At 37.3% G+C, this 17,221-nt stretch overlaps 2 protein-coding genes across 2 annotated transcripts; one reads left to right on the forward strand and one right to left on the reverse strand.

The window, feature by feature from the left end:
• Nucleotides 1–8,765: 8,765 nt before the first annotated feature.
• On the reverse strand, nucleotides 8,766–10,320 carry BNACNNG78060D (uncharacterized hydrolase YugF). The gene is made up of 4 exons (XM_013845554.3): nucleotides 9,468–10,320; nucleotides 9,250–9,342; nucleotides 9,093–9,160; nucleotides 8,766–8,992 (listed from the first exon to the last, which is right to left on the reverse strand). The coding sequence occupies exons 1-4, from the start codon at nucleotides 10,197–10,199 to the stop codon at nucleotides 8,878–8,880; spliced, it is 1,008 nt and encodes a 335-aa protein (XP_013701008.1). The 5' UTR covers nucleotides 10,200–10,320; the 3' UTR covers nucleotides 8,766–8,877.
• A 4,589-nt stretch (nucleotides 10,321–14,909) lies between these two features.
• LOC106406175 (germin-like protein 1) lies at nucleotides 14,910–16,096 on the forward strand. Its single transcript, XM_013846787.3, has one exon. The coding sequence runs from the start codon at nucleotides 15,333–15,335 to the stop codon at nucleotides 15,954–15,956; it is 624 nt and encodes a 207-aa protein (XP_013702241.1). The 5' UTR covers nucleotides 14,910–15,332; the 3' UTR covers nucleotides 15,957–16,096.
• The last annotated feature ends 1,125 nt before the right edge of the window (nucleotides 16,097–17,221 follow it).

Below are 17,221 nucleotides of genomic sequence, written 5' to 3' on the forward strand. Positions count from 1 at the left end.
AGGGGAATCCTGAAAATGGCTGGAATCCCGAGACTGGCTCCCCGTACCACCACGACCACGACGCTGTCGAGGCCGGGTCTGATAATCATGAGACCTGTAAATTTAAAAAATATATTTAATAAATACAGAAATATATAAAATAATTTTTAAAAAAAAAAAAATTCCCAAATAATTTAATCACAAAAAAAGATTTATATATATTTAAAATTTTTAATAAATATATAAAAATAGTTCTAATAACAAAAAATAGTTGTAATAAATAAAAATAGTTTAATAATTACAAAAAAATAGTTTTAATAATATATATATATATATATATATTAAAAATATTTTTAAATCCCAAATAATAGTTTTTAATCACAAAAAAAGTTTTATAGATATTTAAAATGTTTTGTAAAATCCAAAAAATCGAATTTATATAGAAATTTTTTTTTTGTAAAGTCCAAAAAATCGAATTTATATAGAAAAATCGTTTTGTAAAATACAAAAATCGATTTTATATACAAAAATCGATTTTATAAATAGAAAAAAAAAATTATAAAAAATTCTAAATCAATTCAACAAAACAAATCATTCAACCAAATCACAATTCTAAACCTATTATACAACCAAATCACAATCCTAACCAATCACCCTAAAAAAAATCTATCAAAACCACACAAAAACCTAACAAATAGAACCTAAGAGAGTGGGATAGGGTCCTTACATGATTTGTGTAAGAGAAGAGGGAGATCGCCGGAGATATCGTCGGATTTCAGGGGGAAATCGCCGGAGAGAAGAGAGGATTTGCGCAGAGGAAGAAGAAAGAAATGGGGAAGAAGAAGTGGCTCGTGGTTATAAAACCTAGGGTCCGACGGATATTATCCGTCGGAATTCCGTCGGAATTCTAATTTCAATTTTCGCGAAATATTTGCCCGGTAAAATGAAAATATTCCGAGGAAATTCCGACGGATAGTAAAATATCCGTCGGAATTTCCTCGGAATATTCCGAGGAAATACCGAGGAACTAGTGTTTGGGGTTTCAAAACATCAATTTTTTTTGCCGTATTTCATTTCTTATACAATTGTAATGCATACCATTGAGGATTCTTTGTATAGATGAGCATAAACCATGAAATAAAAAATTTCAAAACTAATTGAAAGTATTCCGTTTACCGTTTATTAAAAGGTATAAGTGTTTGTCTTATGTTGCGAGATTTCGTTCATACAATCGGAAAAGTGTTAATTATACGGTAAGGAACAAATTTTTGACTTCATAATGAACGTAAGACACTTAATAAGAGTTATATAGGTGTTATTCAAACGGCAAAACGTTGTTTTTAGTTTAAAAACCCTATTTCCTCGGAATTTCCTCGGATTATTCCGAGGGAACTCCGAGGAAACCCTCTTCTTCCTCGGAATTTCCTCGGAATATTCCGAGGAAATTCCGAGGAACTAGTGTTTGGGGTTTCAAAACGTAATTTTTTTTAATTAAACGCATCGATCGATGTGTTTTTGAACAAAAACAAATCGATCGATTACAAAGATGGACCGGGCCGTAAGATTGTGATCGATCGATGAGAGAATCCCATCGATCGATCGAGAATCTCAATTGTTCCTCGGAGTATCCTCGGAAAATCTTGTATGTTTTTTTTAAAACGCATTGATCGATGCGTTTTTGAACAAAAACAAATCGATCGATTACAAAGATGGACCGGGCCGTAAGATTGTGATCGATCGATGAGAGTATCCCATCGATCGATCGAGAATCTCAATTGTTCCTCGGAATGTCCTCGGAAAATCTTGTATGTTTTTTTAAAAACGCATCGATCGATGCGTTATAGAACAAAAACGCATCTATCGATTACAAAGATGGACCGGGCCGTAAGATTGTGATCGATCGATGAGAGTATCCCATCGATCGATCGAGAATCTCAATTTTTCCTCGGAATGTCCTCGGAAAATCTTGTATGTTTTTTTAAAAACGCATCGATCGATGCGTTTCTGAACAAAAACAAATCGATCGATTACAAAGATGGACCGGGCCGTAAGATTGTGATCGATCGATGCGTTATAGAACAAAAACGCATCGATCGATGCGTGTTCGGAAAACAGAATTATAAGGCAAAACCCGACCTTTTCTGGATCTAAACCTTAGAACTCTCATCCCCTCCGATTTCCCCTATAATTCGCCCCCCCCCTTTCTCTCTCTATAATCATCCGATTTGAACAATTTTGGGCTCCATTCCACTTGATTTTTCGAGCTCTACCTGATTCCTACACTCGTCTTCACCCTAAGACAGGTATACTCCGCGAATCTCCACATTCTGAAATCGTGTTCTTGAGCAATTTTTTGGGTTTTGTGAATTTCTTATTTCCGTGTTGATTCCTTGATCAAATATGCATGAAACAGATGTTTAAACATGGAATAGAACACAATTGTCTGTGATCAACGAGTTTGGAACAGGATTTGAGATGATTTAGGGATTGAGAATTTTTTTCAATTTGGTTTTTTTTTTATCACAACTCGATTTCGCTTTTCATTTTCATGTTGCTTTGAGTTCTTAATTGATTATAACCATGTTGAGAGCAATGATTCTATTTTGTAGAGAATGAAGCGCACGAAAATGTCAGCAAAGAAGAACACACAAGAAGAGGGTTCGTCTCAGCGAGAGAAGCAAAGGCCAAAGAAGTGGGATAAGTCTGATACCACCCACTACAACAACATGAAGAAGGTAGCCGTTCCGGCTACACAACTAGCATGTCCTGAGACGATGACAATATTGGGAATCCAAGCAGACATTGAAGGACTGTTCCAGAACATGGGTCTAGGCCAACTATGCAACCTCAACGAACCCACTTATCCGGAGTTGGTACGCCAGTTCATAGCATCCGCATACGTCACCCGTCCCGATGATAGCCATCAGGAAGGTTTTTGGCATTCGTAGTGCAGAAAGTATACTATGAGGTATCTTTCACAGACCTCTGCAGACTATTTGGATTGAGTGCAGGGGAGAGGACATCTGGTCTTTATTGGACTTCAGAGCTGTTGAACTTCTGGGAAACGATTGGCACAGGGGTTTATAGATCTTCTCAGGCAAAGGAGTCACTTATCCGGAGCCCAGTACTGAGATATGCCACACGCCTCATTGGCTCATTGCTATACGGGACAACCACAGCCGCATCAGTCACGCAATGGGAGTTGTGCCTCCTGTACCAAGGTGTGAGGCATTTGCTACCGGCATTTGGAAACTCTACATTCCCACCTGCTACTGCCTTCAACATGGGAGCGGTGCTGGCCGCAAACTTAGCAGGATACAAGGGGAAAGTAACCAAAAAAAAGAGCAATGCATGTGGATTTGGTGCAGTGATTACTCGGATCCTTAGACATGTGGGTGTAGACTGCAAGAACCAGCAGGTAGCACTGGACAGATCGAACAACATTGCTTGGAACTACCTGGATGTCATTTCTCTAGTAAGTAAGGAGTTCATAGCTGGTCCCCACTCGAGGATCCATCGGGATGGTCCTTACGTCTACGTATTCCAGGACCGAGCGAAGAAAACACTCTACTGCCACCTACCTCAGATCGGTCTCACTTCTCTACTTTCAGAGGCTGCAGTTGAGTTCCTACCCCCTGCTACCGCACTAGTAGACAAGCCATCCTTCTTCACGCCAAAATATCAGACCAAAGGCAAGGGCGTGGTTGATGAAGAAGGAGAAGATGAGGCTGCACAAGCCATTCCAGATGATTCACAACCCCATCAGCTACTCCCATCAGACTCCAGCCAGTACAAGCTGCAAGAGCTTCCACCGAACGCCACTTCGCGCCAGCAACAACATTGGAGAGATCAGAGCATAAAGACAAACAACGACATGCTACACAAGATCTGGGCTGCCATTTCACGTATCAGGCCGTGTCGTTGCCAAAAGGATGATGTAGTTCATCGGGACAACTCTCCATCCACCTCTGGTTCGGGTTCGAGTGGTACACACAGGGTAAGAAAGAGGTCCAAGAGACCCAACGATGCAGGAACATCTGGAGCAGGAGACGAGGAGTAGGAGCTATCACCGGCTATTTTATTTTCTTTTCTATTCTAACGTTTTATGGTCTTATTTTCTGTTAATTTTGAACTGAGTTTTTTTTTGGGTTTCTTAATTATGAGTTCGTATTTCTTTTACATGGTTTCTTCGTTTTATTTGGTTGTGTTCTGAGTAGTTTTTAATTCGTATTCAGCTTTGCCTTGCTAGATAAACCAAATAACTATTATCCGAGGAAAGAGGTTATATCAAGTGTTCCTCGGAATTTCCTCGGTATTTCTTTAAAAAAAAAAAAAATAAGTTCAATGGTAGTCTGTTTCCGAGTCATCATCACCAGATGAATCTGAATCTGGATCTTCGTGTGAAACTCTCCAATCACTGGTTCATCCTCTACGTGAACGACGGCTTCCTCTCCAAAGTCGGTTAAATCGACTACAAGGCCAACTCCAGCTAAATCTTCTGCTGCACTTAAGTTGCCGGATGTGCTTGGTTGTAGTGGGTCTTCCAGCTCAGAACTTCCCTGAACTCGGCCTCTCGGGTTGAGTCTTGTAACAGTAACCCATGGATCATCTCTGTTCCTTACCCGGGGGTACTTGATATAACAAACCTGTAACATTTAGAAAAATTATAAATTAATACACATGATGATGAATCATTCTGAATAATTAACATTTAATTACCTGATCGGCCTGAGAAGCAAGAATGAAAGGATCATAATATTGCAGCTTTCGCCTCGAATTTACTGATGTAACACCAAATGCATCTGTTCTCACACCTCGATCTGGGGTGTTGTCGTGCCAATCACAATAGAAAACAGTACAGCGCAATCCAACCATGCCCAAATACTTAATTTCCAAAATCTCATGTATGTGTCCGTAGTATACATCATCTCCTGATGCAGAACAAACGCCAGCATCATAAGTCGTACTCGAACGTCTCCTCTTCTGAGTTGTGAATGCATATCCTCGAGTACAAAATCTCGGATATGACTTCACAACAAAGTTTGGTCCAACGACCATCTCACGTATCCAATCGTCAAATGTTTCACCTCTGGCCAAACCAGCAGACACCTATTAATAGCACATATATATATATTATATCAATAAATGTGAATTAGTATAAATATGTGATAAAATATATTTTAATTTGTTTAAAGCACTCACATAAGTAAACATCCATCCACTAAATTCTCTCTGCTTCATTTCTTCTAGTTCGTCCTCTGTGGCGTATCTATACTCGAACCGCTTTTCTGCCATGAAAATCCTGTATATGATGACAATAATGTAATTAATTAAGATTTAAATTTCAACTTGTTAAAATAAAAATTTGTAAGCTCATTTATTTACCTCTCATATTGAAGAACGTCTTCGCAGTTGGTGAGCAAATATGTTTGCAAATGACTGCGCTCCTGCTCAGTAAGTCGACGGTCCTTTGGTTTTCCGCTAAGTCGTCCAACATCTGTGAAAATGTCTGGAACCGTAACATGATATGCTGCCCGTTCGCCTCTATCATCATGCCGAGCAGGTCTTCTGTTTTTGGTCTGAACTTCTGCTGGAAAGTAGTACTCGGCAAAGTTTGAAGTTTCTTCATTGATCATCTGTGCGACTATAGAACCTTCCACCCTACTTAAATTTTTCACCATCTTCTTCAAATGGAACATATACCGCTCATACAGATACATCCATCTATACTGCACAGGACCACCAAGTTCCAATTCTCTTGCCAGGTGAATAACAAGATGCTCCATAACATCAAAAAATGAGGGAGGAAATATCTTCTCAAGGTTGCACTGAATCACGGCTATGTTAGTCTTCAAATTTTCAATACCTTCAAGAGTCACTGATCTCGTGCATAAATCGCGGAAGAAACCACTTATCCCTGCAATTGCTTCATGAACATTTCGTGGTAATAGTTTCTTGAAGGCGAACGGAAGGAGGCGCTGCATCATTACATGGCAATCGTGGCTTTTCAAGCCAGTAAACTTTCCTTCCTTTCTGTCGATACAGTTACGCAAATTTGATGCGTAACCGTCTGGAAATTCCACATCGTTTGAAATCCAATCAAAGAACGCATCTTTTCCCGCTGCATCAAGTCGGTATATGGGAAAAGGAGCCCTACCATTTTCATCAACATGAAGTTCTGAACGAGCACATATATCGACTAAATCCAGTCTTGACTTCAAATTATCCTTTGTTTTACCTTGAACATTAAGGATCGTGTTCATGAGATTGTCAAAAAAGTTCTTCTCAATATGCATGACATCTAAATTATGCCTTAGCAGATGATCCTCCCAGTATGGCAGATCCCAGAAAATACTTTTTTGTGCCAGTTATGTAGTTCTCCAACAGCATCTACCGGAAAACGCTCATGTCCACCGACTTCTGGCGTCCTTTCTGCACCAAAATCTCTTAGTTGTATCTTCAAATCTTTCCCACAAATTTCCGGAGGTGGACTGTCAAACACCCTCTTGTTCTTCGTAAACAAATTCCTACTCCTACGATATGGATGATCAGGTGGTAGGAATCTCCTGTGACAGTCAAACCAACACGTTTTCCTTCCGTGTTTTAGTTGGAAAGCATCAGTGTTATCTTGACAATATGGACATGATAGCCTTCCATGCGTTGTCCATCCAGACAACATACCATATGCTGGAAAATCACTTATTGTCCACATTAGTACTGCCCGCATTTGAAAGTTTTCTTTACACGAAACATCGTATGTTTCAGCACCTTGAGCCCATAGTTGTTGCAACTCATATATTAGTGGCTGAAGAAACACATCAAGTGATCTCTTAGGATGCTCTGGTCCGGGAACGAGAATCGAGAGAAACAAAAACTCTCGTCGCAAGCACAAGTTTGGGGGGAGGTTGTATGGTGTAAGAATGACGGGCCATAGAGAATACTGTCTTCCACTCTTGCCAAACGGACTAAAACCATCAGTACATAATCCAAGGTAGACATTTCTTCTCTCATACGCAAAGTCGGGATACTTTGATTGGAAATGCTTCCACGCTTTTGCATCTGAAGGATGTCTGATCTCACCATCTGTTGAGTGCTCCGCATGCCATCTCATTGGTTGCGCTGTGCGTTCAGACAGATACAACCTCTGCAACCTTTCCGTCAAAGGTAAATACCACATCCTTTTATATGGCACTGGAACTCTTCCACTCGTATCTTTATAACGAGGCTTTCCACAAAATTTGCATGTAACCCGCTGTTCATCCGCCCTCCAATAAATCATGCAGTTGTCGCTGCATACATCTATTACCTGATACGATAAACCAAGACCAGCTACGAGTTTCTGAACCTCGTAGTATGAACCAGGAGCTACATTATCCTCGGGTAGAATACCTTTTACAAAATCAGCAATCGCATCCACACAGTCTTCAGCCAAATTATAATCTGTTTTAATGCCCATCAATCTTGTAGCAGATGATAAAGCTGAATGACCATCTCTGCAACCTTCGTACAATGGTTGCTTTCCAGCATCCAACATATCATAAAATCTCCTAGCTTCTGCATTGGGTAAATCTTCCCCTCTAAAATGATCATTTACCATCTGCTCAGTACCTACACCATAATCTACATCCGTTCTAATTGGTTCTTCTAATCTAACCGCTGGCTGAGGTTCGCTAGTACTACCATGTTCATAATCAGTTTCCCCATGATGATACCAAATTTTGTAACTTCGTGTAAACCCACTCAAATATAGATGAGTCCAAACATCCCACTCTTTAATAACCTTTCTATTTTTACAATTAGAGCAAGGACATCTTAACTTACCTGTTTTTGCTTCCGGTTGTCGGTGAACTAACCCCATGAATTCGGTTATACCTCGTTGGTATTCTTCCGTAAGCAATCTCGTGTTCGGATCCAAATGAGGTCGATCGATCCAAGAACGAAAATAATTTGAAGAAGACATATTTTTTATGAATCAAATTCGTGTGTAAATAGAGTAAGAGGGAGGATGAAGATATGGAGTGAATGAAGAGGAAGAGGAGTGCTTGTATATATAGATTAAATCATGCCGACATACCGAGGAAATTCCGACGGAATTCCGACGGAAAAGGCTAGTTCGTCGGAATTTCCTCGGAATTTTGTAAAATCTCCCAACGGCTCTCCAACGGCTATAATATTTCCTCGGAATTCATCGGTTTTTTCCGAGGAACACATTGTTCCTCGGAATTTCCTCGGAATATTCCGACGGACTGAGGTTTCCTCGGAATTCCGTCGGTATATTCCGAGGAAATTCCGAGGAATCCCAATTTTGTGTTTCCTCGGAATTTCCTCGGAAATTCCTCGGTATATTCCGAGGATTTCATTTTCCGTCGGAATGTCCGTCAGAATACCGCTGTTTTCTTGAAGTGTGTGCAAAAATGAATGATTAAAACAATGCAAATATGCAAGATATCAGAAAGATACCGTCGTGGTCCTTATTCTTATCCAGCATAAAACCAGCATAAACTAATAGAATATCATAAAATATTTAATGATCCAATTGAATATCCGTTATAGCCAATCAAAACTGGTAAAAATATATTACAATGGGCAAAAATTTTACACTTCAGTTAAAAAAACTATATTTTGAATTCCAGTATACGGTTTAAATATGTTCGTTACTTTTCTTTTTGCAAAAGTATGGCTTGGAGACTTGGAGTACCAGTTATCTATCCCGAACCCAATTCACTGTGATTAGGCTGCAGATTGTTAGGATTTGTGTACACGAGACCGGTTATTTCGCGGCAGTTCAAAAACGTTGTTTAGATTGATATTAATTCGTTTGTAATTTTCTTGGAACATACATATATAATTAATATGTCAGACATAAATTTACTATGTTTGTCAGAACAGAAATAGAAGTCAGGAAACATCTAAAACAAACGAGGTTATTAAGTTGTTAAGAGTAGTTGGTGCTTCAATGTTCACGCCGTGTCCAATATCCTTCAATATCTCTATACTCGAGTTTGGCAAATGTCTGCCAAAAGTATGTGAAAACATGATCATTTACTGAAAATGGAAATAGTACTTCTGTAACATTTTTTTTTTTTTTTTGTTATCATGATTGTCATATTTACCTATGTAGACGACGTCCATGCTCCAAGGGAAACACCTCATCCTTATCACCCCAAATAATTAAGGTTTTCTGAATATACATACCAAATTAAATCATTCAGTTACAAATGTTTTTTTATGGATAAAAAGTAAAAACTGATCATTGAGAATATTAGTGACCTGTGATATTGCATAGAACTCAGCATCTTCTTCTCTTTCCAGCAAATTCTTGGCTAGCTCAACAAGTTCCTTCCTATTTGTCTCATACATCACCTGAAATTTTGAAACTTAAGGGTTTATTTCACATTTTCTAACGTCAGGGTTAATTTCAAAAACACAAGAATAATTCTGGGCAGATTAGTAATTAAGAAAAAAAGAAACAAAGAGACAGAACATACAGCGATGAATTGAGAGAGGATGAAATCTGGAACCCAGTCAATGAACGCGATCCCAGTATTCATTGAAATCCTAACTAACATCCGTAGGTCGCGCGGACTCCTCGGAACAAGAATCTCCCACACATCACCGCCGTGTTTCTTCATCTCAGTCATCTTCTGCTGTTGCGTAAACCCCACTCCACTGCTCACGATCACCAGTCTCTCGATCATCTCCGGCCACATCTTCGCGATCCGGTACGCGACGAAACCTCCGTAGCTGATCGAGTAAACCGCCAAACCGCCCTCGCTGCAGCCCAGCCTCTTCAATCCTCCGACGACGCTCCTCGCCTGAAACTCGACGGTCCGCTCGGTGTTCCTCGAGTGAGATTTCCCGAAGAAGACTAGGTCGGGGATGAAGAGGTTGAAAGATTTGGAGAGATCTGAGACCTGATGGATAAACTGCCATTTCGAGTTTCCTCCGTAGCCGTGTAGCATGACGAGGTCTGGGCGGTTGTTTCTGCGGTGGCCGGAGACCCAGAAATGTACGGTGGTTTCTCCATCGTCTAAATCGACGGTTATTGGTCGGAGATCGCAGAATGTTATGAAATATAATGATAAGAACGCGTCGGCGAGGTTGATGAGGATAGGGTAATCGAAATTATCGAATAGACACAAAACGAGGCTTTGGAAGAGAGATATCGCGATGGAAATGTAGCGACGGAGAAGAGGAACGATGAGTTTCATGGACGCCATTAGAGTGTAATCTTCTGGAAATTTTGGTTTTGCATGTGTATCTAGAGAGTTGGTTATGGCTAATATTAGAAAACTGATCCTTTTAAATCTCTTCCGGTCAAAGCCGGTTTAGTCTGGCCTAATTGGATTTAAATTTCTGAGTAATCTAATTGTTAATTTATGAGGAAGATGTCGTCGGAATATTCCGAGGGATAAACTTCCTCGGAATATTTCCAAAATTAAAAAAAAATTTATAAATTTATTTTTTTTAAATTGAAATTCGAAAATATAAAATTAAAATTGAAATAGAAAACATATTTAAAATACAAAAAATAATAAATTAGTTTTTATAAATAAAAAAATGTTTTATAAATACAAAATTAGTTTTAATAAATATGAAATCATCTTTTTATAAATACAAATAGTTTTTATAAATACAAAAAATAATAAAATAGTGTTTATAAATAAAAAAATGTTTTATAAATACAAAATTAGATTTATAAATATAAATATTTTTATAGATATGAAATCATCTTTTTATAAATACAAAATAGTTTTTATAAATACAAAAAATAATAAAATAGTTTTTATAAATAAAAAATATATTTTATAAATACAAAATTAATTTTAAAATATGAAATCATCTTTTATAAATCCAAAAATCGAATTTATATACAAAGAACGGTTTGTATATTTAAAAATAGTTTTTATAAATACAAAAATAAAAAAATAGTGTTTATAAATCAAAAAAATGTTTTATAAATACAAAATTAATTTTAAAATATGAAATCATCTTTTATAAATCCAAAAATCGAATTTATATACAAAGAACATTTTGTAAAATCGAATTTATATAGAAAAAACGTTTTGTAAATACAAAAATAATGAACAATTTATAAAAAAAGTTCTAAATCAATTCAACACAACCAAATCACAATTCTAAACCTATTACACAACAAATCACAATCCTACCCAATCACCCTAACAAAAATCTATCAAAAACCTTCTAAAATCATCAAATCTACTTAAAAACCTAACAAATAGGACCTAAGAGAGTGGGATAGGGTCCTTACATGATTTGTAAGGGAATGGAAAGGATTCGCCGGAGAGTTCGTCGCGAGAGAAGGTGGAGAACGCCAGAAGGAGAGAGAGATTGCCGGAGAGGAAGAAGAGAGAAATGGGGAAGAAGATGCGTTTGGAGTTTATAAAACCTTGGGTCCGACGGATATTTTCCGTCGAAATTCCCTTAGTATTTTCAATTTCAATTTTTCCGAAATATTTGGCGGCTTGTTTGCCCGGTTAAATGAAAATATTCCGAGGAAATTCCGACGGCCACTTAAATATCCGTCGGAATTTCCTCGGAATATTTTCATTAATTCGAGGAAAAAGAATATCATGTGCATGTATTTCTATTAATTTATATTGTTCCTCGGAATTTCCTCAGAATATTCCGAGGAAATACCGAGGAACTAGTGTTTGGGGTTTCAAAACATCAATTTTTTTTGCCGTATTTCATTTCTTATACAATTGTAATGCATACCATTGAGGATTCTTTGTATAGATGAGCATAAACCATGAAATAACAAATTTCAAAACGAATTGTAAGTATTCCCTTTACCGTTCATTAAAGTGTATAAGTGTTTCTCTTATGTTGTGGGGATTTCGTTCATACAATCGGAAAAGTGTTTATTATAGGGTAAGGAACAAATTTTTGACTTCATAATGAACGTAAGACACTTAATAAGGGTTATATAGGTGTTATTCAAACCGCAAAAACGTTGTTTTCGGTTTAAAAACCCTATTTCCTCGGAATTTTCTCGGAATATTCCGAGGGAATTCCGAGGAAACCCTTTTCTTCCTCGGAATTTCTTCGGAATATTCCGAGGAAATTCCGAGGAACTAGTGTTTGGGGTTTCAAAACGTCAATTTTTTTTTTAAACGGATCGATCGATGGATATATGTCCAAAAACGCATCGATCGATCACTAAGATGGACCAAAGCGTAACAATATGATCGATCGATGAGATTATCCCATCGATCGATCGAGGATATCAAGTGTTCCTCGGAATTTCCTCGGAATATTCCGAGGAAATTCCGAGGAACTAGTGTTTGGGGTTTCAAAATCTCGAATGTTTTTTTATAAACGGATCGATCGATGGATATATGTCCAAAAACGCATCGATCGATCACGAAGATGGACCAAAGCGTAACAATGTGATCGATCGATGGGATTATCCCATCGATCGATCGAGGATATCAAGTGTTACTCGGAATTTCCTCAGAATATTCCGAGGAAATTCCGAGGAACTAGTGTTTGGGGTTTCAAAATCTCGAATGTTTTTTTATAAACGGATCGATCGATGGATTTATGTCCAAAAATGCATCGATCGATCACTAAGATGGACCAAAGCGTAACAATGTGATCGATCGATGGGTATATGTCCAAAAACGCATCGATCGATCACTAGTTCGTCGAAATTTCCTCGGAATATTCCGACGGATTGATGGTTCCTCGGAATTCCGTCGGTATATTCCGAGGAAATTCCGAGGATTTCATTTTCCGTCGGAATGTCCGTCAGAATACCGTTGTTTTCTTGTAGTGTAAGAACGTTTTTTTAGTTTAACTAGAATTAAAAAAAAACGAAAAATAGCAATAAACATAAGCTACGGGTCTTAATTAGGGAAAGTAAGCGACATCTCTTGTGAGCTCTATCTTCTCCCTCTTTCTATTTCCGGAGCTTCAGATTAACAAACATGGTCACCGCTGGAAACAAGAACAGCAACGCCAAACTGGTCAGTACCTATTTTGTATATTCTTTGTGAGATCTTTTTGTTTATATATCGTCAAATCTTGACTTCAATTGATTTTTTCTTTTCTTGAGAATTTTGATTGGCTCGTTGATTTTCCAATCTGGGAAAATTTTCTCTTGTTTTGGATCTCATAGTTTCATAAATTGCATGTTTTATCAGTATTAAGCTAGGGTTTTGTGTAAAGGTTGTATCTTTTCATGGATTATCCGAGCTGGTAACTTTGTTTTATCATACATATAGATTTCTTTGTTTAACACTTTATCTCAGTTCATGTCTTGTGGGTTTAGTGGTTGTGTTTTGTAGACTTATCTCTTTTATTATCTGTTTGATAGATAAGATTCTCGATGCTATTTCCATCTAGTGAGTGCAAGTATGCTGCTTTGTTCACCTAACATTCTCTAGTTATGATTATTTTGTTCTTGGTTTAGTGGTTTAATTTTGTGGACTTATCTCTTTGATTATTTGTTTGATAGATAACATTCTCAACGCAATTGCTAAGCTGGGATTTACTGAGCCAACACCAATAGAAGCTCAGGGATGGCCAATGGCTTTAAAGGGTAGGAATTTAATTTGGCTATTTCTCCACCTTCTCCGACTACAAGCAATGTGTCATCTCCTTCTCCTTGTGATGTTAAAGTAGGTGAAGAACGTGTTTCTTTGACTAAGAGAAGATTCAGGTCTAAGAATATTGAACCTATACCTTTTGGGAAAATGCAGGTAATTGAGAAAAAAACTTAAAGCTTTACACTTTTCTGTGTACACATTTAGTTTCTTAATTTTGCTTTTGTGTGATATTCTGTAAAGGAGGTTCCTTTCAATGGAAAATTGGTTAAGGCCAAGAAGAGGTGCCATTGGTGTGGAACCAGAGGATTTGAGGATTTGGTTAGCTGTCTGAGTTGTGGAAGAGAGTTCTTTTGTGTAGATTGTATCGATAAAAGGTATCTTGAGTTATTATGTTTGCTCTGGTACTTATCTTGTTTACAGAGAGCACTGGTCTTTCTCATTAGAGTTTAGAATCATCATCTAGATTAGTAGTTCCATCATAGCATAGTTATAATAAGAAGTAATCCCAGTAGATTCAACTAGTTTTATGAAGCTAGGATGTAGAGAGGGTTAATCATTCACCTATGGTAAAATGTTAGGATACTCTTTCCTGCAATTCTCAGCTGCAGTAACTTTATTTGGGATTGTTTCTGCAACTTACTTGTTTCTAATTTGTTTTCTTGTCTGATTTTTTTTTCTAATAACCCCTGAATAAAAAACTAGCATTGGAGTGAAAAATTAATGTGTCTCTTAACTAGAGTTTTTAATTACATTTAATTACTAAAATATTCATTAAGAAACTCTAATGGGTTTGTGGGTTAATCATGCTAACACGACGTTTACAATGCATGCTTATCTTTAGACACCTAACATAACATTACAGCGTGTGTGCAATTTGAGTAAAGAAAACAATGGTGAACCTTACTTTTCTGTTAAATCTTTCCCGCCAAAACTTCACTAGGATAGAAAGATATCATAATTGTTAGATATTTTGGGGTTAGTTTCAGTCAAACTGTCAATGCTTTAACTTGGAGTGAAATATAACATATTGAGTCTACGTTGAGTTTTACTCCACGCATTTGCAAGTTACATGTAACAAAAGTAGAAGGGATGGTTTACACGCAAAACAAAAAAGTAGAAGGGATCTTTATAAGAATCTTTCTTAAGCTTCTTCTGGTGGTAGGGACATTTATAAGAATCCTTTTTAAGCTTCTTCTAGCTGTCAAATAGTGTCTTGTAATGGTTCTTCACATGTGACTCTGGTCCACACTACATTACAACACACATACGTATTTTCTACGTCAAACTAAACCCAACTTGTGACAAAATTTTGGCCCTTGACTCATAACTCCAACTACCGAAGTAAACGAGTGTCTTGTTGGCGCGTGATTTTCTCTCTTCTGCTTACTTGAGCCACATGTTAAAACTGAAGCTTGATGTCACCAATAGCTCACTCTCTGTTCTTCTCAAAATCTTCCAAGACACGGTCTGAATCCACCATGCTTTTCCTTTAATAACCCGAAATCTTCGCAGCCAATAAATATCAATGCGTACATCATCATTAGAATCACCAGCGATCCAATGATGCAGAACAGGCAGGCAAAGAAAAGATACATTTTGTTTGTATCTAAGAGTGGTCCTTGTGTTTGGATGTCCATAACAGTTTCCAAAAGCTTATCTCCATCTTTCGAATGTTCACCACACAGTTTCTTAACTAACTCCTCTATATAAACAATGAAGAGAAGAGAGAAGAATAGAGCAAAATATTAAAGGTGTTAGTTCTTAAACCAACCAATCAAAATGTTGCGCATTATCTTCCTCTTATCTCTCCTTTTTGCTCTATCCAATGCCTCTGTTCAAGACTTCTGTGTGGCCAACCTGAAACGTGCTGAAACCCCTGCCGGTTACCCTTGCATTCGTCCCATTCATGTCAAAGTCAAGGACTTTGTCTTCTCCTTAGGCACTCCTGGAAACACTACAAACATCATCAGCGCTGCCGTTACGCCCGGTTTCTCCGCTCAGTTCCCGGGTCTGAACGGTCTAGGCCTCTCTACAGCTAGACTTGACCTAGCTCCTAAAGGTGTGATCCCAATGCACACTCACCCTGGTGCCTCTGAGGTTCTTTTTGTCCTTGACGGCTACATTACCGCTGGGTTTGTCTCCTCAGCTAACTCTGTCTACGTCCAGACACTAAAACCAGGACAGGTCATGGTTTTCCCACAAGGCCTGCTTCACTTCCAGATCAATGCGGGGAAATCAGCTGCTGCAGCCTTTGTCACTTTCAGCAGTGCTAGTCCTGGTCTCCAAATTCTTGATTTCGCGCTTTTTGCTAATAGTCTTCCCACTGAACTCGTTTCGGCTACTACTTTCCTTGACCCTGCTTTAGTCAAGAAGCTAAAGGGTGTTCTTGGAGGAACTGGCTAAAAGATACTTGGGACTCATTGGCACTTTTCTCTATGATGGATTCTTGTCTTCTATGTTTTTTAGTCCTTGTAATACCTGTCCACATTATTACATTGTATGTGAGCTTTTCATTTAAGATCCTGTGTTGGTCATACCGTTTATAGCATTTGTTAAAACTAACCATTGACCTCTGTGAAACCTTCCAACAGTGAAACTTAGATAATAATAAAACAAAGATAGGACCAGTCTCTCACATGGGTCTCTGTGGTCCCAAATCCATAAAGCTTAGATCGGTCCATTGCAATGTTTGTACATGATATGTATGACATTTACCCTCATGGACCATACAAAAAGGGGACATGATGAGAACAATCCTGGTTTAGTCTCTTACTAACTTAGATCTACCACTGGGAATCAAGAACACAATGATGGTTCTTTTAAGTTTTGCTGACAGAATTTTCTAAGTGTATAATCAAGCTTGAGAATCTATGAACTCTAATTAGCATCCTAAACATATTAAGGTTAAACCATATGTATATTGTAACCATTAGCTGATTTGAGATTTGATGTGTTGTTAAGATGAAAAGTTCTTTTGTTCGACACATTAACGCAAGAACCTTTACCAGAAATATTTAACTCTACTAAACAAAACCAAAAAGTGTTCTTTTTTTTTTTTGTTTTTTTTTTTTTTTATCAATCCAAAAAGTGTTCTTTTAATTTTGGGAATTTTCCTAATTTTCCCTTCAATTTTTTAGATGCAGTCTACTTAAAAAAAAAAAAAAAAATTCTGAATAGTTTTCTTTTTTTTGGTCAAAAAGAAAGAAAAACTATTCCAAAATTTTTTAATTATTTTTTATTTCCATAAAAACTACAAATAGGTTGATTTTAAGTTACCGTTGAAAAGGTCTATGAAGCCCTACAAGATTATTTTGCACTTGTATGTATGTACGTACATACATTTTTTTTGTACGTACAGACTTAATAAGTTTTAAACTCTAAATCTTTGACCCAAAAAAAACTCTAAATCTTAGATTTTATATCCTGTCATAAATATATTTAACTCTAGAGAACCTATAAATTTAGTCTTTTTAGAATTGACATTTTGTTTTCAAATAATTTAACATTACTTTCAAATTATTGTTTTTATAAATACTAAATACTTATGATTTAAAGGTGCCGTTGAAAAGGTCTATGAAGATTATTCTGGCAATTATATGTGTGTATGCACAGACGCAATATGTTGAAAGTATAAACAAATTTGTGGCCGCGTGAATTCAAACAGAAAG

Source organism: Brassica napus, chromosome C6 (assembly GCF_020379485.1).
Source record: "Brassica napus cultivar Da-Ae chromosome C6, Da-Ae, whole genome shotgun sequence".
Taxonomy (NCBI): Eukaryota; Viridiplantae; Streptophyta; class Magnoliopsida; order Brassicales; family Brassicaceae; genus Brassica; species Brassica napus.